At 50.3% G+C, this 27,588-nt stretch overlaps 1 protein-coding gene across 1 annotated transcript in view; it reads right to left on the reverse strand.

The window, feature by feature from the left end:
- Positions 1 to 27,588, reverse strand: part of CDH13 (cadherin 13) — a 993,622-nt gene that overhangs the window by 74,329 nt on the left and 891,705 nt on the right. The window contains exons 9-10 of the mRNA XM_032389728.1: positions 24,381 to 24,563; positions 17,650 to 17,903 (exon numbers count right to left, since the gene is read on the reverse strand). Of these exons, the coding sequence (XP_032245619.1) occupies positions 17,650 to 17,903; positions 24,381 to 24,563 (437 nt within the window). The remainder of the gene's footprint in view (positions 1 to 17,649; positions 17,904 to 24,380; positions 24,564 to 27,588) is intronic.

The following is a 27,588-nucleotide window of genomic DNA, read 5'->3' on the forward strand; positions in this document are numbered from 1 at the left end:
AAGGAACCCCTACAATTGGTTGGATGTCTGTCCTTCCAGATAACTTTCTGAGCATTTTCCATTTATTCCCATAACACCTATTAGATTTGGAAGCAACCTTTTGTTTCCTTCCTTATTTTCTGACCATTGCCCGACAGGAAGGCCTTGTTTGCCCGGTTCTGCTCCAATAACAGTGCCCAGCACACAGTAGGTGCTCATTAAACAATTGTTAAAGCAGCCGAAGGATGGGAAAGGCTGGATGGGAGGAGGAATGCTGTTAAAACCACCAGCGCCTTCCAGAGAGAGGGGGGCCCTCTTGGTCTTCGGACGTGTTTCCATCTGCTAGAGGTGAGCCTGAAGCCCCCTGGGGGCGGGAGCTGGAGAGAACTGAGTTGCTCTGCAGAAGGTCCCTGTTTTTGCTTTCGAGAGAGAAGAGTGACACAGGCAACGACATGGACGAATCGCAAAATAACTGTGCTAAGTAAAAGATGCCAGACAAAAAAAGAGTATGTATTCTAGGATCCAATTTATATCAAATTCTAGAAAACGTGCACTCCTCCATAGGGACACGGCGCCGATCTGCGGACACCTGAGGGTGAGGGTGAGTGGCAGGAGGGAGGATCACAGATCACAGAGGCGCACGTCTGGGGGTGCTGGGGGGGGTGCACTCCCTCGGGTCATAGTTTCATGGGTGTGTACGTTGCATCATAACTTATTATATGATACACTTGAAAAACGTGCAGTTCATTGCACGTCTGCCGCACCTCCATATGGGCTGAGGTTGCAGTGCTTTTGGGGACGTGTCCTGCAAAAAAGACAGAGGGAAGGGGCAGTGAGAAGTATCTGCAATCGAGGGCTGTGGGGGTTCAGACTGAAGCAATTTTAGGTCATGTAACGGCCTCCCCCTCACACCTCCAACACCCTCGAATTCTGCTGGTGACGGTGAACGAGCACACGCAGGCGTGTGTGTGTGTGCACATGCATGTGGCCGGGTGGGGGAGAGGGACTGAGCAAAAGGGCAATGTGGAACGCAGCCGACTGGCATGCACAGGATGGGGAGACAAAGAGGAAGCAGAAGGAACTTGTCAGGAGTGGAAACCGGGAGCCACTAAGGGGGCCTCTTTCTCCAGCCCTCCGGAATTTGCATGAATCCTAGGGAGGCTTCAGGGCACAGAATCCGGATTTATCACAAGCTTGTTTAAGTCTCCAGGGCAGGTGGATCCCAGCTGACACCTGGATGCGGCCCCCACCCTCAGTGGCTGCTTATTGAACAAATATAGGAGTATTATTCTGATTTATTGTCAGAGTAACAACGTTGCCATATTGAGTATTGACAACAGGACGTCAGATGAAGACAGATGGACTGTCACTGGGCCTTAGATCACCTTGCATCTGGCTGGCACGTTTCACAACGCCCGTGTCCTGGAGTCGCGCATTTAGCAAAGGTTGGTTGATGGCTCGCTATGGGGCAGGCACCATGCCAGAAGTTGAGGAGAAAAGCGTACACGTGACCCAGGCCTTCCTCAAAGGGCTCACGGTGCAGAGAAGAACACAAAGACCCCAACACACAGGAAGGGGCCTACTGTAGGGATTGGCAAACTATGGTCCCTAGGCCAAATCTGGCCCTCTGCCTGCTTGTGTAAATAAAGTTTTATTGGAACACAGCCACGCCTATTGGTTGATGGGGCAGCTTTCAAATGGTAACAGCAGAGTTGAGTAGTTGAGACTGAGACTGTATGACCCAGAAAGCCTCCATTCCTTATCATCTGACCCTTTATGGGAAAAGTTTGCTGACTTCTGCTCTAATAGAAGCTGTTACGGAAGCAACAAGTCACTGGCCCTGTTTGCTATCAAAGCAGCTCTCTGTGTTCTAAGCGAGTGGGCTCAGTGGGATAAGAGTCTTCCTGGTACTACCTTCTTGGTCCAGGGAGAAGTTGAATGGCTTGCAAGGAAGAACCGAGATACAGATGTTCTGCCCATCTTATGCGCTTTCCGAGGTAGCAGTACTGTGAACACTCAGGCAGCACCATCCCTGCGCCCCTACCCCTCACCCCCCACCCCAAGGTGGTCATGAACCTGCCACCAGGAGGTTCAGCAGAGCCCAGACGCCTGGCCTGGGGCACTGGGAGAGAGGGGAGCATCTTTTATTTTATTTTATTTTATTTTCTCAAGCCCAAAGAGGAGGGTCACACCAAAGAGGAGCATCAAATATAATTAAATAAAAATATTGAATTAGCACTCATTCACACTGTTTATTAGAGTCAGACCCTGATGGAAATCCCTTTCTAGATTTTGCAAAGAGGAATTAAATATGAACCCCTGAATAGGATTCACTATAGTCTAAAGCCTGCTTAAAAACTGGCTTTGAAAGTCACTGCTTGTTTCCAATTATTTCATGAATTAAACAAAAATTTGTTGACTGCCCATCATGTGTCAGGCAATGTTCAAGGCTAATGTGGCCCATGGGTCCAAGGGGCCCAGAGCCTAGGGAGAGGGGAGACAGGCAGCGAACGTGCAGGCAGGCAGGTGCCGTCCATCCTCACTACCCCCTGGTCTAGGCACAGTGAGCACTGAATGAGTGACACCAGCCACAGCTCCTGGGGTTAGGTCCCTGCGAGCCTCCGGTCACCTTTTTGTCAACTAACCCATACATCGCCTTATTTTATGTGTGCTTCTGTTTAAAGACACCGTGTGTAACACACATGGTTGATCACGAACATTGAATGCGTGGCCAGCAGTGCTCTAACTCGGGCCTGAAGGCAGCTCCTCTAGCACCCTGTTCTCTCCGTGAGGCCCATCCTGGCCGCCTCGCATGGAGGAGCACCAGACGGCACGACTCCGGGGGCCACCGGAGACAGCAACATCACCATCCAAAAGCACAAGGATGCAAAAAACGTGGCACCAAACAGACCTCGAAAGCATGCTGCTTTACTGTGCAAGGGCTGAGACAAGAAGGCCGAGCATGGCCTCTTTTGACCTCAGCTAGAAACGTGCGTGGCGGGCGGCTCAAATTTGCCTCAACATTACCTCGAAAATATGGCAAGTACTTTGGGGTTACAAATAAATTTTAGCATGTTGCATTTGCAAACATAGCAGGTGTGAATAATGAGGGTCGGTGTGATTCGAGGCAGGGAGAATGATTTCTGTACAGTTCCCGAGGGGGGAAAACCCTGCGGGAGGGCCACGTGGGTGGAGCGGAGAGAGCCAGGACAGAGAGAGAGGAGAGAAAGGGAGTAGCCATCAGAGACCAGACCAGCAGGAGAATACTGCGTGGACAGAGCAATAGGAGGAGGCCAGCTTGGAAGAGGGAGGCCGGTGGGGACAATTACTACTGTCTAGCTGAACAGGGCTGTGGATGAGACCAAGTGCGCAGAGTGGAGTCCCGAGAATGCAGAGACTGAAGATGTCATCGCTAAGACTAGTGGGTGCACCTTCCCAGTAACGAGACAATCTATGTGTTAAGTATTTGTTTGCTTTGTGAGCTGGAGATGTTTAATTTTTAGACAGTAAGGGTAAAATATCTTACAGTAATCACTCGCCCATAGATGGTCTTTGCAGCAGCCCAGAGAACAGCTCATTTGTGGGCGTCCCATGAAGGAAACTCAGAAGGTTGCCGGTGGGGGCCCTAAGAGCCATTTTTTTTTCAGCTCTTCTCTCTCTACTGGGTCCTCTGGTCCTACCATCTCTACATATTTTAAAAGAAGCCCCAGACACGAAGAATTCAAGTGGAGAACAGAGACGAAACTGACCCTGTGAACACCAACCCTCAGCTTAGCTGATGAAATAAAGATCCTACTTGGAATAGAATTTTAAAGACATTTTATGGGATCTTAAAGAGGCTGTATGTTCCACTGGGGGCAGATTTTTTTTTTAAATGATGGTTTCTCCTTTCTCAAAGTGAAAGAAATAATTTAAAGTCTTGGGCATAAACATATCTGAGTTAGAATTCCATCCACTTCACTCACTAACTTTTTGACCCTGAGCCTCTCTGGGTCCCTCGCTTCCTCTTCCATAAGATGGGGACGACCACACCCGCTTCTGGAGCATCCAGCGTGGGAATAAGATCACGCACCATCGGATTTCTAGACTTCTCACATTTGCCTTTCCTATTTCATTATGTTTTATTCACGTTTATGGTTCCTATTCTTTTCCCCTAATCATTTTAAACATGATTTTATGGCCTAGTTTATTTTTATTTTTATTTATTTATTTTTTCAGTCCACAGATTTCTCTTGCTTTCCTGTGGAGCCCAGCAATGGATTCCAGGGGTGAGGAGGGTTATGCTTCTCCCGTCATTTCTCACTCTTGTACACAGGGTGTCTACTTTTGCCCATGCCACCAGGATGCATGATCAGGCCTGGCACAAAAGGTCTCCGTGCAGCCTAGTGTTTGGCTGAACACACATTCACACCTGCTCCCGAGCCACAGAGTCAGGGAGCATTTCTGATCCCATCCTTTAAATTTACAGAAGAAATGGGCCCAAAGTGGCAAAGTGGCCTTCATAGTCTGTGCTCCTATCATATCAGAGCTGGCAGCAAAAGGAAAAATCAGCACCCCGATCCTACTTATAAATTTGATATTTTGTTCAGCATGAATTTTTGTATTAATTTTGACATGAAAAATATCGTATGAGAAGATTGTCTTGATGGCTGAGTTTTCCGGCGCTCCCTGAAAGGGTGCGCCCCAGGGGAATGCGTCGCTCACGCCCGCGCCCCCCATAGTTCTGAGAGCTCCCAGAGCTCCACAGTCCTCCTCCAGAGCCACGCCTCCCGCAGTGTGCGAGCCTGTCCCTCACATCTGGGGGCAGCTGTGGCCCCAATGTCTGCCACAGGGTCATCTGGGGCACTGCGGGGAAAACTCAGATTTGTGGGAAGGGTTTGTGGCCATCTGTCATTCTGGCTGCTCACCATCCTTCATCATTCCTCACAGCACCCCAGGCTCCCCTTTGGACAGACCCCTGTTTTGGGTGGTAGTGGTGGTGGGAGGTAGCCACCTGCTCCCGTTCTTGCCTGGACGCAGTGGGACAGGCCTGCGGACATGCAGCTTAGCTCCAGCAAATCTGACGCTGTCTCAGTGTGTGGGGTGGGGGTGGTGGGGTCCCACTCTTGCCCTGGGAGGTGTAACTCGAGCGCCAGGCTGCTCCCTTGGGGGTAGCCCCAAATGCCTCCCCTGTTCGGTTCTGTTTGGTGGACACTCATTTTTTCCCCAGCTTATCCTCTGGCCTCCTGTCCATTCTGTGATCCCCAATATCAATCTAGTAAATTCTTGTTGTATTCCACTTAATATAGGTGATGTTGGTTTCTGCTGCTTGCCGCCATGGATCCTGACAGATCCTGCACGAGCAGTAATCAGAGGTGCTGAATTGTAATGCCCTCTCTTGCTCACTGGTTAAGTCTCCTTTGCTTTATCTCCTTTCAGACATTTACCCAGATCCTAAACTTGTTTGGGTGACAGAGTCTCTACTAATCGTGGTGTTATTTGCATAGCATCATATGCTTTGCAGAACATCTTAAAATATTGACCAATTTAATCCTGATACTCAAACCAGGAACAGTTTTACTAGCAGAAAATATGACTGTTCTACATATACTCTAGAACGATTGCAAAATCGAGCATACCTGTCCATCAAAAAAGCCAGGCTGCAAACCTTCAAACCTCAGTCGTTTGCAGCTTTAATAATGGTTCATCATGCACCCCTGTGCTCTGTCATCTCTGAAAACTTGCTTGCAGGCAAGCAAACGGCAGATAACAAAACTTAGTATCTAGAAACTTCTTTCTGCTTCCTTCAATTTCTCCAGGAATGAGGAGGAGACAGCCATCATCATGAGACTTTTAGCAATGAGAGACCCCGGGCTGGCTGTGGACCCACCATCATTCCTGGGAGTGGTGACTAACTCCCACTAACAGCCCTAATAAGTGTTTCATAGACTTGCTTGTTATAATACAGGAAAACCATGGATTGTAGGAAAAAGCCCCTTTCATTCTTGAAGAGCGTCCTTTAGAGAACGGATGCCTTTATACTCTGTGCTAGGAACGATGACTGGTTCATTAAGTACCTACTGTGGGCCAGGCACTGTGTTCTCAGCGCTAAGCCTGAATTACCCGGTTTACCCTCCACGGTGACTCCGTCGCTGACACATTGTTTCCCTCTACTTTACCAGGGAGGACACTGAGCACAGAGAAACGGGATGTCTGCCCGAGGTTACACACCTGCCAAGTGGACGAGCGGGGATTTGCACTCATGAAGTCTGGCATTCGACTGGAGCCACCAGGCTCTACCACCTCCCTCTTCGAGGCTACATGAGACCGGGGTGGGGAGGGGGCTCTGAGGCAGCCCCTGGACACAGACTGAGTCTCTGATGCAACAAAGAATCAAGATTTGCTTCCCCTGCATCCGTTTCACATTTGTGATGTTCTCATCTCCTGCGATGAGTCTGGCAGCGTAGGGAAGTGAGACTATGATGGAGCACTGCTCTAAGGAGCCACCTAAACAGGAGGCCCTGGGAAGTGGGGAGGAAAGAAACAGGAACACTGTGACAGAGATGTCCCTGCCCAATGACGGTGGCTAGAGGAGATACGCATGCACGCACCGCCCCCCGCCAGCCGAGGGCTTTCTGCAACCCGTCCACGCAGCTCTATCCAAACCCTCCCTGGGGTCCTCCCAGGCATCTGGGCAGCAGAGGGTTGTACTGTGGGGTTCAGCAGCGGATGCGGTCATAGATTTCGGGACGATCTGCTAAAATCAGAAACCGAAGGTATGGTTTTGTTCTGAGAAATGGAATCTGATAGAGCAAGGCCATTGAGTCTGTTTGCAATCGCCCCTGGAGGACTGAGCTTCTCTGGCTTGAGTCTGGCTTGGGAGACAGAGGAGCAGGAAGGTGAGAGGTCTGTGCTGCCATCAGATTTCCTGCGTGTGACTCCACGTGACTCTGGGCGAGTTCCTGACTCTCCCTGAGCCTCCCTGTCCTCACCTGTGAAGAGGGGCCATCCGAGCACCTTCGTTACGGGTTGCTGTGAAATTAGACGTGACCGAGTGTGTAAGGCATGGGGAACAGGGCCTGGGACAAAGAAAATGCCCGCTACTCTGTCCTAACCACAAGCACATCGGTGCGGCTGTGAGCAAGGGGTCAGCGTGGGAGGACCGTGTTGGAGGAGTGGCCCGGAGCACGGGGCACGACACGTTGGTGGCAGGAGAGGAGGGGATGGGCAGAGCCAGGCCGGCCGAGGGCTGACCCACTCCTGGCTGAGTGTCCACTCCATCCCGGGCCCAGGGAAGTCGTGCCTGTGTCGACTCCGGCTCTGCGCTGCTGGGGTCCGGCCGCCCAGGTGAGAGTGCATGTTGGACCTAGTGGCGGCTGGCTCACTTACTCCCAGGAGGCGGTGCCTCGGGGAGGATGCGCCAGGCGGGGCCGCCCCTGGGCCTCCTTTCCTCTCTGCCTTCGCTCACCACTTTGGGGATCTCGAAGACTCGGGGATTTAAATTCCATCTGAATGTGGTTAGCACATCCCCAGCTGCCATCACCTCCTAGACACAGTATGGCCTGCTTCTCACTGCTTGCACCACCTCCGCCAAGTCCAAAGCCGCGCCACCTCCCACCTGGCTTATCGCAGGACCCTCCCCACTGGTCTGGGAGGTCTCCCCTCCCCTCTTCTAAAACCACCAGTGTTTAACTTCCTGTCTTATTCAGAGTAAGGTGTTAGCCCCCGAGCCCCTCTGGTCTCATCTCTCCCCACCCCTCACTCACTCTGCCCCAGATCCAATGACCCCAGCCCCGCCCCCGCATCTCACACCTGTGCACACCCTGCCTCAGGGCCTTTGCACTTCTTTTTTCCACCCCCTGCTTGGACCACTCTTCCCCAGCTGTCTGCATCGTGCGCCCCTGCTTCCTTCCGTTTGCTACCTAAATGCCGTTCCAGCAGTGAGGCCTTCCCTGACCCCCCATCTAGAGTTTCAGACCCCTTCCCTTCTTTCTCTTCCTTTGCACCGATCACCCACTACTATGCTATTTATTTACTTTCTTGTTTGCTTTCTCTCTGCCCCACTGGCATATAATCGTCATGAGGACAGATACTTTAACTGTTTCTGCTGCTGCTGTATCCCCCGTGCCTAGGAAAAGGCCGGCATGTTGTAAGTGCTCCTTCCAGGCCTGTGGGATGAATGAACGAGTCGGCGATAAGAGCTGGCCTATCCCGTCCTAACCCTAGTCCAGATCCACACATGCAGCCCTCAGGCAGGGAAGCAAGGCTGGGTAGAGCCGACTCCACGGGGTCTGTTCTTACCCTGCTAGCGTACACAAGGGGACCCCGAATTAAACTCTGTGGGAGACCTGTGGTTCAAAGCCTCATCACTTGAAAATGCAAACTGCAAGACTCCTCTGGGGCACAAACTGGGCGCTACTGCTGAAACACACGTCTTGGATTAGTTACGGGGCCTACTGCCTCCGGTTCTTTACCTGTGTAAGCACTAAGGCCATGGTGAGCCCTTCGGGAGTCCCCTAGATGCGCTCGGCGGCGGCCTGGTGTTGGTGACTGACTAAGCGGGGCAGTAAGATAAACCAGCTATTCTCCCTAGGCGACTGACCTCTCTTGCCATCCTGAAATGTGCGGCTTTCTCCATCAATACGGTATTGGTAGCTTCTGCAGCAACCTTGGTCTATTTCAAAGGCCTTTATTAATATTAAAAAAAATAAATAAATAAAAAAACAAACACCTAGCTAAGCAGATTTAGCAGCTTAGAAAAAACAGTGGGCAAGAAACGGTATTAGCGTTTGTCAATATTTCCTATGTTGGCTCCGAGAATTAATTTCTCAGGCTGACAAGAATGACCATCATAATTATATTCAAATATAACCAATTTGAAAAACCATGCTTTCAGTAATGAGAATCTGGCCCATGGCAAATTTACAACAACATGTGTAGAGGGATGTTAAAAAGGTGGCTGGATTATAAAATAACCTTTCAACTGTTTGTCCAAATGGTCAGCTCTTTCATGTTAACCAAACCGAGTGCCTCTAATTGAGGTTAATAATGGAAATCTCCCATCTCTGGACCATCATAAAAGCCAGAATTCTATTTTTAGCCACTGAAGATGTTAAATCTTTAAAAATTCAGTTGTTTAATTTATTAGACCTTGTTTCCCCCTGGCATCTTCCTAACAGAAAATCTGACCACTAAAAATAAGAGTCAGCTGTGCTAATGTATTTACATAAATAATTAAAAACTCTACAGCAGAGCAGGCAATAAAATGTATTGCCACCATAAACTTCCAATGGAAGAACATCACTTTAATTAAAAGCTACAAAGGCACCACTGTAAACAATTCATTTACATTTCAAGCTCTGTGTTTGTTGACTCAGGAAAGAAATAATTCATTCAACAAAGCAAAACAGAAAGGACCTCACCCCAAATCCTGTTATTGAGGTCAGTAACCACATTTAATTAAGATGAAGTGTTAATAACATATTTTAGTAGAGGGAGGCTCTTCTCTTAATTTCCCCAGGTAGAAATGTTATTATTTAGCCTTTAACTTCTGATTAAAATTTAACAGGTGGGAGTCACCCCAAATTAAACGCTTAAATCTGGTTTTGGAATCTGTTCTTTTTAAAACAAGGAGTCTGAAACCCCCCCTTTTCCCTCCCCATAAATGGGAGGCTACTATACACTTCGAGCCTCTGTGTTCCCGAGAATGCAAGTGATGACAAAATCCCAACTTTCAAGCAGACTGATTTTCGACATCTACTTCTAAAGATCTTAGAAGATACAGAACAAACTGTCCCATAGATGGCCCGTGATTTTCACTTCATTTCCCCTCATTTTTGTGATTTTTCTCTGAATGGTCCCCAACATTAAACAAGGTGTTAAAAGGACTTGATGACTCACAGGAAGACCAGCAAAATCTGAAACTGGGCCTTTTAACAAATCTTGGGGGGGCTGGATTTTCATCACTCTATGTTGTACCCTTTATCAGCTTGAGGAATGAATTCCGCCTCGGAGCTGAAAGGCCTCCACGTCCAAAAGGGAGAGAAGAAGGGAAATGACTTTCAAAAGACCCAAAGAACTCAGGACAAAGTGGGCTGCAGTTTTCAGAGACATGAGGATCGAATGTGGATCTGATTCAGATATTCTGTGTTTAAAGCACAGGCTCGGTGTGGATCAAGGCGTGGGAAGAAGAGCCGGCTGACGGACATGGCTCTTTACTGTGACCCTCGTGGACCTGGGAAGCCCCCTCCGAGGCCTGCCTGTCCTGCTCGGGCGTCACTCCTGGGATTGGTTTAAAACAAGGCCACGTGCTGATGTTGTCATGGTTGGTAGACATTAGTCAGTGTTGGAAGGTGAAAAATAATAGTAGTGCCGATAAAGCACGTCTGCTTATACACAAACATGTTTACGCACAGACACCTCCAACCCAGCTGCATTAATTCATGCCATGCCTACTAACTGAGCACTTCCATCTGCCTGGCCCAGGCCGGGCTGGGGCTATTTCAAGAACTCCCAGCCCCAGAGTCTTCTTTGTCTCTGGTGGCCTCATACCAAGTCCTAGCAAATATCCTGCCATGTACCCACATTGCACATAACATTTTTTTTTTCCCGTAAAATGTTTGAAATCATGTTTATACTTCGGCCTTTGGCGTTATTTAGCTACCGGGAATATTTCATTAACGATCCCCTAGGACTTCTCTAGAGCAGACTCAGATGTTCTTGCAACGTCGGATCTGCAAATGGCTTGCAAAGGTACACACAGCTCCACAAACTTTAAAGTTAACCGGATACAGTTGTCGTGATGGTATCTACGGACGCTCGATATTTATTCATTTCAATTCTGCTGCTTCCTTTTCAAATTGTGGAGACAACAGATTATGTGTTCAGGTCCCTGACATTTTGTAGGCCCCCTGGAGAATCTGAAGGTCCACGTGCTGGGCCTCAAGTGCTTAATTCTGTAATAGTACCGATGCGGCCCCCTGGGGCTTCACCAGGGAGGGATGGCTACCCTCCCCCCTTAAAGCCTGGGTTTGGTGAGAAGATGGAGGATTAGGTCGGGAATGACAGTAAGGCGTGAGGAGGGTAGTGCTAGATGTCCAGAAAGCCCGGGGAGCACAGTTCCGAGGTCAGAGCAGCCTTCCCGCAGGGGCAGAGGTGATGCCCAGCCCACCTCAGTGGGACACGCAGGGGTGGGCGCGGTGGGCGCCAGCAAAGCTCCGGGGCTCTCAGCAGACCTCCCCACACTTGTGCACACTCCCCTTCCACAAAGGAGGGCTCAGAGAGGCTCCGCGAGGCTCTGCTTTCCTCATCAGCAAAAAGGGAGACAAACGACGTGTCATTTGCAGGGCTGTGAGAAATAAATGACTCTGGTGAAGGGGTTTTTGGTGCCCTTGGATATAAACACGCGGGGCGCTCAGTCCCGGTACCAGCAAGCTTGCTGCCCTCGTTCTCAAACCCATGTCTCCAGGGGGCTGTGGAGATGGCTGCCTGTTTTGGCTGGCAGCCGGGTCCTAGGAGGCAGAGAGCCGCAAAGAGGCACGGGGAGAGCAGGGTTGACAAGCGAGACCACAACGATGCTTGGAAACCAATTCTGCCTCCTGGCTCTTTGTCCCCAGCGAGGGACCACTGGTTCTTACTTCCCAAGGAAAGCATGTATTTCCTTTCTTCCTTCCTTGCCCTCCGGCCCCCCGCCTTCTTTCCGGGGCACATGCTCTTGCTCTCAGGACGGCAAGCTCCCCGGAGGCTGCAGGCAGGGACGCTTTCTTTCACTCGTGAATACCCAGGGCCTCGCGGTGTCACCGGGCTCTAAATGAATACTGTTAAACTTAGTAACTGAATGAATGGATAACTATAATCCTTGTGCTTTTTTTTCAAGCATTTGGTCTTTAGCAACATGATTATCTATTACTTTGATTGTGTAGAAATCTAATATCATGGCATGTTTCATCATTTTAAATTTACCCTGTGGTTTTTTGTTATGTAGAAAAGCTCAATCCCCAAAGGTTTCCACGGCAGCTAGACGTTCTAACGTCTAGTTACCTCACTACATCCTCTCTTCCCTTCTTACTTTTTAAAAAGATTTTATTTATTTATTTGACAGAGAGAGAGACAGCGAGAGCAGGAACACAAGCAGGGGGAGTGGGAGAGGGAGAAGCAGGCTTCCTGCGGAGCAGAGAGCCTGATGCGGGGCTCAATCCCAGGACCCCGGGATCATGACCTGAGCCGAAGGCAGATGCTTAACAACTGAGCCACCCAGGCACCCCTCTCTTCCCTTCTTAATTCGTAAAGAATCCCAGTTTTAAAAGCTGGTTTCTACCCAGCTAAATGACCATATGGTCCAGTATCCCTTGGAGTTAGGTGTGGTCATGTGACTAATTTTGGCCAATGAGATTTAAATAGAAACGGGGCTGACTTCCAGGAAGTTTCCTTAAAAGACAGGAGACCCGATGCCTTTCTTCCCCTCTTTCCCATCTCACTGTCTGGAATGCAGACACGAAGGTTGGAGCACCAGCAGCCCTCACAGCCCGTGAGGAAGGGGATGCCAGCCTGGAGGTGGGCGAATGGTGAGCAGGAAGGAGACTGGGCCCTTGACAGCTCTGTGGGACCACCGCACAAGCCCTGGACATTGCCATGGCTACTCTAGACTTCTGTTACATGTGACCAAAAAATAGAGTTCTATCTTTTCTGAGACACGGTCATTTTGAATTTTTGTGTTATATTCAGCCAAACTTAATCCTCACAGATACAGCGCTGCTCGACACACCCTTGCAGGGCTCCCTGGATGAATGATTTTTTCCAAAACCATGTTGAGCAGCGATAGGTCATTTCACATTGGTAGGAACGGTATTTCTCCTCAACACGTATCTTATATATTCAATGTGTAGGCAGAAACCTCTGCTGCAGAGTGGTTTACTGCACACCCCGGACAAGATGAACTTGGTCTGAAAAAATGCTCAGAATAGGACTTGCTACCGGGTTGCCTCTAAGGAAATCCCCCGATTGTGAAAAATAATGAGACAAGTCCTCTCAGGCTGTCCCGAAGGACTGAGCTGCCGGCTGCCTCCCCAAAGCCACCGAATCAGCAGCCAGGACGCAAGGGTTAGTCCCCGGTATTCATTTCACTAGGTGCAGAACGTGGGACAGGGGCAGTCATTTCCAGTTTAGCACAATTACCATTGAGCTGCTCCTTCTGACAGTAATAAGCCAACAAGCTCAGTTTCAAAGCCTGCTCTTCATTAGAGACACCCAGATGTCCTGTTTGGTGGGTGTGGAGGCAGGGCTCCACCCTGAGGGCTGCAGGAGGGGACGCGGTGGGGGAGGCAGCTCTGGTTCAGAACATATCTGTAGCGACATGACCTTGGGGCAGAGCGGCTTTCTAATCCTGACATCAATTCAAATCATAAGGGAAAATATAAATGTGACTGCCCGGGTAGGAAAAAAACGAAAAATTCTTTTTATGACAAAAGTCATTAACAATACCAATACTTTTTTGCTCAAAGTATTTTCAAAAAAATTCTTCGTGAAATTAATGATGCACTAAACAATTTAGCTATAAGCCTGTCCACTGACCTTTTCAAAAAATAATTGCATACAATTGGAAACACTCTTAATATCCAATAACAAGGAAATGAATGAATAAATGAGAACATCCATGTAATAGAATAAGAGAATACTATCAAGCAATTAAAAATAAAGGCTATGTCTTGACATGGAAAGCTGTTCACCATACACTGGGAAGGAGACACGGCGGGTTCCCAAACAGGACGGGTGATCGGAGCCAATTCTGGTAATAAAAACGGAAGGTTTCTCACATGTGACGGAGGGAGATATACCCACGTTGTTAAGAGAGGATTTTCTGTGCAAGATGATTACAGATTCTTTATTATCTTATTCTTAACTGCCTTTTCCAAAGGCTCCTCCACGAACTATCTTAACTTTATAATAAGGATAAGAAGATACAAGTCATTAAAAAGAAGAATTTCGTCTGTCACCAGCTCACCGATGTCCACTTTGATTTGGCTAAGAGTGCAACGCGATGGGCTTTTTAACAAGTTTTAATAACTCAGGCTTTTTAGTGCGAATATTCACTCTGATGCCTGGACACCTCCTGTCTCGAGTGTTACTGGCTTCTCAGAGATCAAGGCGCCTTTCACAGACTTGATTGTTCCCCAGTGAGATGAAAGAGTGTCCTCCAGGGGCCAGCTGTGCCAGCCCTGTGCCCGAGACCAGACGCGCCTTTCATCATGGGAGACAGGACACCGGCCCGGATGGGAATCAGTTAGAAGTTCCTGAGTTTTGTGTGGGTTGCAGGCGGGGAGGAGGTTTCCCTGCTTTGACAGCGAAGGAGCCCACCCTTGGGGAAGAGGCCAGAGCGCCCGTCAGGGTTGGGGCAGGACCTGTATTAGGATCCTGGTCAGGTGGAGCACCTCCCCCTGGGCTCAAAACCTCCCAGGGCCTGGTGAGTCATTTGAGATGAAAATGGAGTTATTGGGGCTGAGTCACAGAGAATCCTGGAATGAAATATTGATAGAGATAGACAGGGTGGTGGGGAGAGACAGAGAAAGGAAGAAGAGGGGGAGGAGAGGAAAAGGGGGAGGGGAAGGATCAAGGGCTGCAAGTATTTGTAAATGCGAGAATTGTTAAGCAAACCAGCCACCGAGAAACACCTCAGCTGCATTTCCCCAGGGGACTCACAAAATTGAACTTGGTCACAGTGACTCTCCGTGGTTCCTGATGACTCAGCCCCCATTCCGGTCTCCTGGGAAGAGCGTCCTGCACTCCTCTGGTGGTCATGGTGGGACGTGGGGCCCCCGGTGGCCACACTCCACCCCCCTGCTATTCTGTTTGGCTCAGAGATGGGTGTGTGTCCTAGCTGGCTCAGTGAGACCCAAGCCCGGCCCTTGGACTTGAACTTTCAATTGGGAAGCATCTCTTCCTGCTGGGAGGGCCAAGGACTGGCATTGCTGGTGGCCATTCAGGCACGGCTGGGGCTGAAGCTGACCCGGGGGAGAGCAGAGCCATGAGGTGCAGAAAGAGCATACTCTGGACACCTGAGTCCTTATGCTGAGTACCCTCGTCCCTGTGTACTTTTCGGTCATGTGGGCTGATACGTGCCGTCTTGGGCTAAGCCACTTGGAGGTAGGACCTGGCAGCTTAGGAAGAAGGGTCAGATCTGTGATGACCAACGGAGCTTCCCACGCTTCTGCTTTTTCCCTCGGGTCTCCTATCTAGTAATTAACACATTACTTTCTCTGACCTCCTCTTCTCACGTGGTGGGCGCCACGGACCTTCTGCCTGTGATACAAGGGGGAATGCTTGTACACTCCAGTAGCTGGGTCCTTGTGCTCTGTGGCTCACGTCCTCGTCTTGACACCCCTCAATGTCTTGGCTCTGGCCAGTCACGCCCTCCCTCTCCGGGCCAGAATCCTGTCCCTAACTCAGTTTGCTGGGACGGCTCTCCGAGGCCTGTCCCACATTTCCAGCTCCATGTGCCATCTGCAGGATGGGTTCTCCTCTCTCCACACCAGCTGCCCACTGTGGTGGGCGGCCACATCTGAGAACATCAGCTCTGTGGCCCCATCAAGGTGTCCTGATTTGGGGGAAGCTTGGGTGGCTCAGTCGGTTAAGTGTCTGCCTTAGGCTCAGGTCATGATACCACGGGTCCTGGGATCAAGTCCCGCATCGGGCTCCCTGCTCTCCCTCTGCCTGCCTCTCACTCTCTCTCTCTGACAAATAATAAAATCTTTTTTTTTAATAATTTAATAACAATGTGACTAAGTAATTTCTTAAAAATGAGGACCGTGTTAATGAACTGGAATTTCAAATACAGCAAGTATCAAGTATATGCATTGTAAGGAAACAAATAAAATCTTAAAAAAAAAAAAATAAGGTGCCCTGATTTGGGAGGCTCACGACGGCAGCTCAGACGAAGCAGACACAGCCGGTGTACGTGAAACTTCGGTGGCGAGTGGCACAAGCGTGGGAAATGGTTGGAGGCGGGTCACTCATTCTCCTCGTGCCAGCCCGTCACTTCCCATCCCCTAGAGACTCAGCACCGCCAAATTCCTGTGCTATCGAGGGCCTGGTTCGAAACATGTTCTTCAGTTTGATACACTGTTATCCAGTGATTCTTCTAGCAAATTCCCCCTGTTGCCTAAGTCGGCCAGAGCTGGTCTTGAACAGAGACTGGACAGCCCCACCTCCCCCTTTGTCGCCATCTGTCACGCATCTGCCCCCCCCACCCACCACGTTAAGGCTCTCTAACTGGCGACATCCCAAGTCACAAAGCAACCACAAAGCACACCCCCCCTCCGGCCCCAGCAAAAACAAGCCCATCAAAATTCCGCTTTCTCCCCACCCCAGAGTCCCCTCTTCTGTCTCCTGTTGTGGAAGTACAAAATGACAGTTAAGCCCCCCCAAAGACAACCTAAATTAGTATGACTGCCTTACTGTCTGTTAAGCTACTAGTTTCCCCATCTAAGGACTTAAGGAAAGCTTGCTCTTTGATACTTAATTGCGTATTTCCTTTGCCAGGTACCCAGCAGGAAAAGGAAGGAGAGAAAACAGAATGGCTATTTCAGAGTCACGTTATTGTCGGATTTGGTATAGTTCCGACCTGTATCTAGTTCATCTGGCATTTCGGGAAGTTCTGTTGTGAAACTAAATCCCCTTCTGGGTTGGAAACTAACGTGAGCTGCTTTCCTGCCAGTTTGCTCCAGTAACGGGGCCACGTGGAGACCCTGATACGTTTCCAGGTGTTTCAAATCAGGAAAATGCGACGCGTGTTTATTAGAAGTGTATCTAATACTTGATTATCTGTTCCTCCTAGGAGAAGATGATTAGATTTTGGAAGAGAAAGATTAATAACTTTCTTTTGTGGAGACAAGCGTGCATTTGGACCTGCACGCCCGATTTAGGTTCGTCGTGAAACACTGCACCAAGGAGAGCAGTTTGTCTCCTCTGGCTCTGTGGGTAATGATCACTTAATTAAATCTTGTCATGAAAATACCTTCTTTCTAAACACCAGACAGAGCTTAAGAAATGAAGACAGAAATATTTAAAGACTATTTTTTTTTGGCTTGCCATTTATCAGTGGAAACCCTAACCCCGTCGTTCCATTTCTAAGTACCAGCAATGTCTGGTTCCTTCCCCTTTTGACAGGTTCAGAATCCACAGCACTTAGCAGAGAGCACGGACTTTGCAGACTGTCCTGTTTCTATTCTGATTCCTCTGCTACTAAGCTGGGCCGCCTTGAGCTATTACTGAACCTCTCTGGATTCATAATACCCTTGTCTGTATGTGGAGTCAGCCAACGCCTTCCTTATCAAGTCCTGGTGACAAGAATATAGGTCAAGTGTCTGAGAGGCAGGAGGCCATAGATGGTGGCTTTTCTTTTTTTCAGGGACTATGCTTGGCAGACCCCTCTGGCCATTTAGAAACACAGCCCTGAAGTCACCCTCTTCCCGAGCTGGACTAGTGCTGGGAGCCAGGTGTGGGGGCAGTGGCCCCCTGGAGTCAGCCTGGCCCTGATATCATCAGCCATGAGCTCTTCATTATGACATGTACCTTCTACTTACCCAGATCACTAACAAATTTAATTTAATGCTAGTTCACTCCTGACAACCAGGCCTGCAGCCGGAAATGAAATACCATTTCTGTCTCGGGTCCCCAGTTAGGGAGTCGCTCACCCACCTGATGGTTTGATGCTGCAGGGAATCGGGGTCCGTGGCGTTCACGGTCAGGAGCACGCTGCCCACAGAGATGTTCTCCTGCCTGGTCACCGTCATGGGGTCTGGGTAGAAAACGGGACCCTCGTTGACATCCAGGACGGTGATGTGGACGGTGGCCGTGGAGCTGGGGCCGTAGGAGACATCGGGCACCAGCGGGTCCTCATTTTCCACTTTGATTAGCAGGGTGTGAAAGGCAGAAATCTCGTAGTCCAGGGGCTAGAAAGCAGACACGGGAGGCTCAGCATGTGTATCTGCTACAAAGGGTGGATGCCTTTGCCCCAAGTCCCTGTGATACCCCACGAGCCAATGTGGATGATCAGGGACGGATCCAGGTTTTGTGGGCTAACCTGAATGCAACGTGGGGTCCTCCTTAAGGATATGAAACATACAGATACAGAATTCGGGATGGAAGCTGGTAGTGTTTTTGGGATCCAGAATAAGTGACAACACATGATGTGAGCCTCAGAGTCCTGGGGCCCCCGTCTGAGACCTCTTCAGGCGACGCCCTTGCCCTGCTGACATTAAAAAGCTTCCTACCTGTAACCTGTAGCCCCTCGACTCCAACACTCAGGGGGCTTCGGGGACGAACAACTCTGCAGCCTAAGCTTCGCCAGCTACGGGGTTCACCCTGCCTCGGTTACCATGAGGGGGGGTCGAATGGAAAAGGCAGCCCAAAGGTCCATCCTCAACGCTTTCGTCTCACTGGCCACAAGCGCCGAGGCTGGAGTCCGGACAGCAGGTAAAGGAGTTTCTCCTGGCACAGGTGCCATTCCGGGGAGGGCGTCATGTAGGTAAAAGGACTGGAGAGGATTGGAGACACGTGGGGTTACGCCTCCGGGCCCTTCCCCACCTGAGGGCATTTGAAAATGTGCAGGGAATTTTCAGTGGTCGCCATGACTCAGGGGCTCTGTGGTCAGATACGGGGCAGGGGTAGTCTTTGTGAGACACACGGCTGTGCTGGGACCCTCCAGCATGATGGTGGACGGTCCTGGCCCCAGGGTCACGGAGGTGCGGCCCACTCTAGGTGAGTCTACAAAAGAGGCTGATAGTACTTGCCTCCCCCAGCTGCTGTGCAGAGTAAATCAGATCACGTTCAGGAAACCCCACTGTAGACATTATTAATATGGGGGTCCTGCCCATCATTGAATGACACGGATGGCATTCACTTGGCCACTCTCTTTCCAAACCATAAGATGATGCAGGAGTGACATTTCCTGTCACTGAGGGTATGTGGGGAGACATTTAGGTCAGATGAGGGCAGCCTGTTTATTTCAAGTTGTTTTCCTCATGTTGACTGCGGGGGGATGAGTAGCTAACTCCTCAGACCCAGGACATATGGATACACTTGCTGGAAGGACAGGACTAAAGTGAGTACAGGGAGTCGGTTCGCACTCAACTGGAAGGAAGCAAATGACAGGCAGGCTGTAAGGGCCACGGGAAGTGGGAGCAGCCTGAGACCGGGAAGCTGGGGAGAGAGCCCTGAGGGTGTGAGAGCTGGAACTGAATCCAGCTGGTTGAGTCGGAGTCAGAATGACTGTAGGAAAATCATGTTACCTTCATAATAACTAACATGCATTAGCACACCCCACACGTGTGCACGTGTGTGTGCACGCACACAGAGGAAATGCTGACACAGGAGGGCTTCCTGATGGCAACAGGACCCCCTCTCTCCGCACCTGCAACCACTCCTGGAGGGACTTAAAGAGCTAACAGATGTAATGCTCTTGGCACCTAGGCGCTACCCAGTTATATTTTGGTCCCATCCATCCCTGAAACGCAGGAATACTTCACCACTCCATCCCTTTCCAGGAAGAGGTTTCTGTCCATCCCGAGTGACGCCCCAAATATGCAACCTCAGTGAAGTACATTTCAAACAGGGGCTGGGGGTTGCCATGCTCGGAAGACGTGCATCCCGATTAGGATACTGAAGGGCAGAAGCCTTTGGCTTGTTGGGTCGTGACCACTTTGCACTGCGTGCTCTGAGCAGAGCTGACACGCGGAGCCCAGGGTCCAGGAGCCTCCCCCACCGGCCCCAGTGCTGGGCAGACCCAGCACGCTTCTGGAGACAAAGTTAACTAGCAAACTGACATTTGTGAAATCCCAAATCTAGCCCAACGGAATTTTCTACCACGATGAAAAGGCCACCAGGCTGGGGTTTCTTCCCTTTGTGAGCTCCATGGGGCTCGGAACAGCAGAATTTGGGCCTGGGGTTGAGGCTGACATGGTGAGTGGGAGGGCCGAGCCACATGCAGCATGGAGTGGGGCAGACCCGGGCGGAGGGAGAAGATTGGGGTCCTGAGGGGACGAGAGCTGGCTTATTTACACATGACCTTGAAATAGAATGGCTAAAATGTGTGTTTCTTTACATGCTAGGTACATGTGTGTGTGTACATTTATGTTGGATAAGTACACGTGTGCCTTTATAGTCAACATGCACACACATGTCTTTACATGTTAAATGTGCATGTGTGTTTGTCTATATTAGATATGCATGTACGTGTATGTATGATAGGGGTGTGTGTGTGTGTGTGTGTGTGTGTGTGAGTGTGTGTGTGAGTTAGCTCTATCTGGGTTCCCTGAGACTCCAGCCGAGTCTGGAAGCAGAGCCTGAGGCAGGGATTTGGAGTATGATTTACGGGCTCAGCTTCTCAGAAGAGAGGGAGAGAGCAAGGATGTGGTCTCTGCAGGAGTCCAGCCCAGTGCCGGGGGAGCTCTGGAACTTTCACTGACTGCCAAATCAGCCCCATCTCAGGGCAGGGGCTGGCCTTTTGCATCTGCCCGCAGTTAGGCACAGACTGCAGGCTCTCTCCAGCGGGCAGAGCCTGGCCTGCGTTCCCCTCTCGGTGAGGGCAATTCTGGGAAGACAGAGGCTGGGAGCGTTATCTGCCAGCACTTGGGGCTCTCGGAGTGGCAGCCTCACCCAGTAAGGGAACCCAGTGGGTGTGTTAGTCTCCTAGGGCTGCCGGAACGAAGGACTGAGTGGCTTAATACCAAGGAAATCAACCGTCTCCCAGTCCTGGAGACCAGAAAGTGCAAAATCAAATGTGAGCAGGGCCATGCTAGCTCTGAAAGCTCTAGGGGAAACTTCCCTGCCTCTTCCCGGGGTTCTGGGGCCTGCAGCCGCCCAACTCCCATCTCTGCCTCCACGGTCGCACGGTCCCCTCCCTGCGTGTCCCTGTCGTCTCCTTATAGGAACACGGTCCTGCTGGAGGAGGGCTCACTCCCTCCACCATGACCTCAACTAATCACATCTGCAGTGACTCTTGTTCCAAATATGGCCACATTCACAGGGTCTGGGGGCAAGGACTTCAAAATATCTTTTCTTGGGGGGACATAATTCAATCTATACCAGTGGGGCACCCGTGGCTCTCCGACCCCCACAATATACATGTCTGATTTTCACCACCGCCCTTCATTATTTTCCATGACATTATTTGTCCCTTATTGTGCATCTACTGTGAGCTAGGAGCGCCCTGTGTGCATCAGCTCACCCAATCCTCACTTTACGTCATAATAGTGGGTGTTTTTAGTCCCCTTTTGTTGATGAGGGAACAGGCTCAGAGAGGTTGAATAACTCAGTCAAAATCACACAGCTAATAAGCAGCACCGAACCACGCTTTGTGGCCCGGGGAGTGTGATGAGAAAGGAAGAAGAACCGACATCCCCTGAGTGCAACACTGGCCTGGGAGGGTTTGAGAACTGAACAGTGCCACCGGCGAAGGGGGGCGGTGAGTCTCACAGTGCCTTTCTGGAGGGCAGGGCCGCTCGAGCGCTCGTTCCCATCTGCACGGTGCTGGCTGTAATAATTCGAGCTGTGCGTTCCCCGGGCTAGGCCACCGGGAGCTGGCACAACGTGGCTCTCTTCTCCTGGACCCTGCTCTGGCTCACACTGGATGAAGAAGCCCTCCTTCATCTCGGGCGTATGACTTTAGTAGTGTGATCTGTCTGATGCAGGGTCTCTGGATCAGGGAGGGGAGGGAATTGGAAACACTTCCAATAAAGTTCCAGAGAGTCGATCCAATTACTATTTCATTAAGTGTCAAGTGAGGGTGTGGACTAGTGTCGTGGAGACTTTAAGGGCTGGGAAAGCCATCCCACACGGGAAGGGTAAAGAACCTGGGGTTTGCTGTCTGGAAGAGGGAGGATTTGAAAGTGATCCAACAGTGATTTGTAAGCCTATTACGGGTTTGGGGATCAAGGCTTTCTGGATGTTTCCTTCTCCTTCAGGGACAAAAGGGAAAATACACTTAAAATGTAGGGTGGATTATGTTCAGCTGAAAGGGTAACTCTCTGACAGTTTTGGAATAGGTTTACAAAGCAACTAAGAGCATTCCTGACTAGAAGGTTTTAAAGAAGAAACAGGTATTTGCTTTCCAGAGCTGTTAGGATTTGGTCCTGCAGGGAGGCAGGACTCCCCTGGGAGCCACACAGTCCTGAAACTTCTGCTCGTTCTTCGGTACGCTAACTGCTAACTGGTTAGGGCACAACTGCTCATTGCCCAGTGACCATGCCCACCCTGTGCGCCCCTACCCGTCTCTTCCTGCAGAGGCTCCAAAAGCCGGATTTGGACTTCCAAGCCTTCTTTGCAGCTGAGGATGGGTACGGGTTATCTGGCCAATGAAACATCACAGGAAATTATCTGAGAAACCACTGGAAAAGATATTTCCTTCCCTGATGAGAGGAGAGGGGCACTGGAGAGCATGCTCTTGTTTGCCTGGCTGCCTTCTTGCTTCCTGCCTTAGAACATAGCAGAGGGAAGACGTGCTGGCTCTCTGACACCTTGAACTGCCAGCCAATCGTGGGCTGGCCTACCTTCATCTAGTTAGGAAATCATTAAATTCTCTTTATTATTTAAGCCACTATCAGCCTGGTATTCTGTTACTTGCACCTGAGAGCATTCCTAATGAAGCACTGGGTTGCTGGCAAAGTGAAGAGCATGGGGAACAAGGCCTGGCCTACCTGTAGAAAGCTGTCCTGGGGCTTCGAGTCAGGGGGGTTGAGAAGCAGAGAGCCCCAGGCCCTCAGAGGAATTCACATGGCAGGCAGCCAACGGGAGGGGGAGTCTCCATTTTAATTCTGAAGCAAAGGGAGTCCACTCACTAGTAAAACTGGCACCCAGAGGGAGCCCCAGTGCTGCAGGCACCTCCTCTGCAGGAATTTGCAGGTGCAAACTCGTCCTCAGGCAGTGCTCATGCACAAGGCTGTGCTCCACGAACCCCAGGATCTCCTGGGCCTGCAGCACCTCTCCCTCATACGGTGACCCTGCAGGCATGTGTGGGAGGGGCCCAGGACCCTGGGTTGTAACTAGCCTCCCCGGTGATGCTCCTGTATGCTAACATTTCAGACTCAGCATCATGGGCCACAGTGGCAATGTGGGGAGAGGGGAACGCCCCTTTGTGACTCTGGTTTTCTCGTAGTGTCTGTTCCTCAAGATGTCGCACACACGGGCCGGGGAGAACTGCACTCTTCTAGGATTTATGATGGGGCTGTATATTTCCCCAAGCTCTGCCTTCCAGCTGCAGCTTTGGAAAATTGCCTGACGGCGTTTATGGATACAGGCTCGACTTCCATAACTGGACACTGCTGTGGTTCGCCTTTGCCCGTGTTATCAGAGGGGAACCGGGAAGCCCCGTGGGTGGTTCTTCTCAGCCAGACCTCTGAGGTTCAAAATGAATCAAGTACTGGAAAGAACAGGGCTTGGGAGAAACCCAGTCCCTCCTCCTCCGGAGCAAGCCGGAAGCATCTCTGAGATCTGCCATTCTCAAGGGCTCTGGGTCCTGCCCCCGGAGAAGGTTGTGGAACTGTGTATGGGACCCTGCTCGAGGCTGAATAAGGACCTCCCAGTATGACCACGGGTGGATCCCCGGAAACTGATGGGGCAAAAGGGACTTCACAGATGTGAGTAAGCTAAGGACCTTGTGGACGGAGAGGATCCTGGATTATCCCTGTGGAGCCCTGGAGTCACAGAGGTCCTTAAAGGAGGGAGGCAGGGAAGTTAAAGGAAGAAATAGACATAAGACAGGAGCTGCCTCGCTGCCTGGAGCTACGAGAAAGGGCCACGAGCCAAGGAAGGTGGGTGGCCCCCAGCCGCTGGGAAGGATAAGGACATAGATGGTCCCCTACAGCCTCCAAGAGGACCCGGGCCCCGCCAACCTTAGCCTGAAGCTAATTTTGGAGCTCTGGCCTCCAGAACTTATAAATGAGAATATAAGTCTGCGTTGTCTGAGGCCACCGAGGGTGTGGTCATTTGTGACAGCAGCCCCAGAACACGCACACGGGCTCCGAGAGCCAGGCCCTGTTTATCTCCTGTTTGTAAGAGAATAACCGGGACTCTGCTGGGACAGACTAAGAAGACATGTAATGATCCACATTTTTGATCAGAGATCTTTAAAAAACCTTCGCATATCCTGTTTTTGCATATCTTTGATAATTCATTTCCAATCATATGGAGAATCTCGTTTAAAAATTAACTTTGGGTCCTTTTTTTAAGGTTACACATACGTTTGAGTTTCCTAGAACCTGTGAAACGGGTTGGTTTAGTGGCTGTGAGGATATTAAGTCCACCCTTAAGCCCTGAGCCTGTCTCTTTTTCAACCCCAGGAGGAGGAGACTAGGGCTGCCTTCTCCTTGACCTTCCCCAGCAGGGAGGCCCTCTGCCTGGCGTGGAGGGAGGAGCGTGGGAAGTCCACTTACTTTGACCACGGATAGCATCCCCTCGTTGGTCTGAGGGTTGGTGTGGATCTCAAAGCTCTGGCCCGGGTTTCCGTTGATGATGGTGTAGGCCGCCCTCCACGCGCCCGTGGAGGGGTCGTCCTTGTCTTCAACTGTCAAGTTGACAATAACCCCCACAACTCCTTCCTCGACAGTGGCTTGAAACTGCAAACAGAGCAGATAGTTACTGTCACTATTTGGTAAAGACAGCACTGACCCTTTACAGAGCCCTTCCCACAGGCCTGGCAGTGGGTCCATTCGTTACCCACATCAACTCATTTTACGGTGAATAATGCAGGAGAGCCCAGCGGGCAGACGGTCCGCTCCTCCTCTCGGCCTTCCCCGCACCGAGGTGGGGCCAGGAGACTGCCTTCTCTCCCCCCGAATGTGGCCAGAAGTGATGCTTGCCAGCTGGGAGCAGCCGTCCCTTCTTCTCGGTGCCTCTCCTTCCATCTATCTACACACAGAGGACCCCAGGACCCCAGCGCAGGGTGCGGCCACAGAGGGAAGAACGTGGGTCCCGAGTCCCCCCACCCGTCCTGAGCTGTTGTTGAAGGAGAAACAGACTCCTACGGAATTTGAGCCTTTATACAATTTTGTGGGTCTGCTCCTGCAGCCTCACCGACCCTCAACAACAAGGTCACCGGGGCGCGGGGCCCCTCCCTGGCATGTGGAGGGACTGGGGCTGGAAGCCCGGTGTTTGACTCCAAGGCCTCTGCCAATTGCACCATCTCCTCTGGAGAAGAGAGCCCATTTCACCTGCCCCACCCCTTCCCCACAACTAGCAGGACTTTCAAAACCCATTTCCTACGGAAACATATAAATCAGTTGTTTGGAGCCTTGCTGTGCCTGTGTTTTTATTGTCTTACATCTCAAATACTTGCTGCAAGTAGGTGTGGTGAGAATCAATCAATAAATGAAAAATCAGTTTTCCCATAGATAGAGAATTGCATGAGCCATCATTAGCGCATTCGTTTGAGCTGGAAGCATAAAGTATTGTTTTGGTGCTTACCTCCGACATACTGCAGGTGAATAGTAATCTGTTTGCAAATATTCTACAAACAAGTAATACCAGTAAGCTGACAAGAAGAAGAAATATCTTGGAATTTCAATTAGTAGGAAAGTGAATCTAGAGACAGTGAGGCGATGTCAGAAAGCCCTTGTGTTCAAAGAGAAGTAATTTGAGAAATGGGGTTTCAAAAGCAGTGGCTGATTAATTGACTTGCAAATCATTAATCATAAGCCTTAATCTTGATGCCTTGGGGGGATGGGGCGGGGACAGTTACTAATTTGTCTACCACACCTCAGCAAACCTGGGTGGGTTGTTCGTTTCTGTGAAAGGGGCGCTGGGAAATTCTTGGAACCTGATGGCAGGATTGAAAGTAGCTGGGGAGGAGGGAGGGGGGGATGCTGTCACAGGGATAACGGCTCCAGGCGACAATGAAGTTGACCTGATTCCTAAGTAGTCCTCTCTTCTAGCTTTCCCTCCTTCTCACAAAATTCATGGAATTCCTAAGCTTCAATCTAGATAGGCGGTTCTCAGCCCTGTCTGCACATTAGAATCTCTTCAGTTTTTTTGTTTGTTTTTTTAAATAACATGGGCCCTATTCTAATTCAGTGGGTTTGGGGTAAGGCCTGAGATTCAGTATTTTCTTAACCTGCCCAGATAATTCTAGTATGCGGTTCTGTTGAGAGAAGCATGATAGAGTCCAAGGTCAAGGTCAAGAATGGTAAGGAGGTGTCAATGTTGAGCCCGCCCTGGTACTGAGCGGCTGCCTGGGCTCCGTGCTGAGGGCCTGCGGTGCATCTGGCTCAGCAGGAAGGAGTGCTGGGATCAGCCCTTGCTGTCAGCCGCGTGTCCTCGGTGCTATCTGATCCCTTCAGATTCAGATGAAGAAAGAGGCACAGAGAAGGAAGAAAGTCCAGAGTCGTTCAGTGAACCAAAGATCAAGTCCATGTCTCCTGGATTCCTGTAATCTCTGCTTTTAACAAGTTCTATTACTCAAGACCACCATCACTGCGGCCCGTCCTTCACCCCTGCTGTGGTCCAGGGCCAGAGGACTGGTTCTCTGGCCCCACTGATCACACCAGACCTCAGCGCATAACCTGTCCTCGTGTGTCTTCTGACACCTGTAACTTAGGACACCAGGTGGGCGATTACATGGGCACAGGGAGTGCTGAGACTGGAGGATGCTGGGATCCATCCGTGTGGTAAAGGTGCTGTTACAACCAGTACAGAGGTGAGGAGTTGCTTTGTCAAAGTGGACGAGGGTCACATTGCAGATGAAGACACAGAACACATCATGATTTTGAGGAGGCTGGAGGCTCAGTGAAGGCTGTGTTGTTCACAGCTTTCTCCCCAGCCCCTCACATGATGCTAGGTGCAGAGAGGGGACCCAGAAAATATTTGTTGAATGAGTCAGTGGTCTTAAATACAGGGGGTGGGACCTGGCCTCAAAGACCAGGGCAGGAGTGGGGGGGGAGAGGAAATGTGAGGAGTGCAGCTCTATAGGGGCCGTAAGAGGGACTGGCTGGCTGATTGATGCCTGATCCTGACGCTTGCTTGATGTTCCAGAAGGGTAAGGATGGACTGATCTCTCTTGTTCTCCAGGACATCTCTAGCATAGCTGCCTTATGACTTTCGTGGATCTTAGGTAATGTTACCTTCATTGGCCCTTCCTACCATAATAGGTTTTCATGGGTTTTAAAAATTTCATTTTTTTCTGATGTGAGGAAAAAAATTGAAATTTTCTTTGACCCTGAAAGTTCTTTTTCTTCTGATTTTAGGACCCTAGGCACTGTGCCTATGACACCTGATGGATGACTCGGCCCTGATCCCCAGTACATAGCACAGTGCTGGACACATGAAGATCTGATGGACAGATGGATGGATGGGTGGATTTGTAAAATTAATATTTAGGCCAGGTCTAAGTGGGAAAAAAACCTGTGCAGTTTTCCCAGGACACTTTTCTTTTTTAATGTCTGTAGCACCTACCATAGGGGCTGACATAGAACACCCTTTTAGTGTGTGAGCAAATGATTCCAAATGGAATAATGTGGTATTGTTTTAGGAATTCTCACAGTGTGTATTGTGGTCCTGATATATCCTTATTTGTAGTAATGTGTCCACAGCTACATTTTCCTACCATCCATCCACCCATCTATCATCCACCCATCCATCATCCATCCA

Source organism: Phoca vitulina, unplaced genomic scaffold, assembly GCF_004348235.1.
Source record: "Phoca vitulina isolate PV1807 unplaced genomic scaffold, GSC_HSeal_1.0 scaffold56, whole genome shotgun sequence".
In the NCBI taxonomy this organism is placed as follows: Eukaryota; Metazoa; Chordata; class Mammalia; order Carnivora; family Phocidae; genus Phoca; species Phoca vitulina.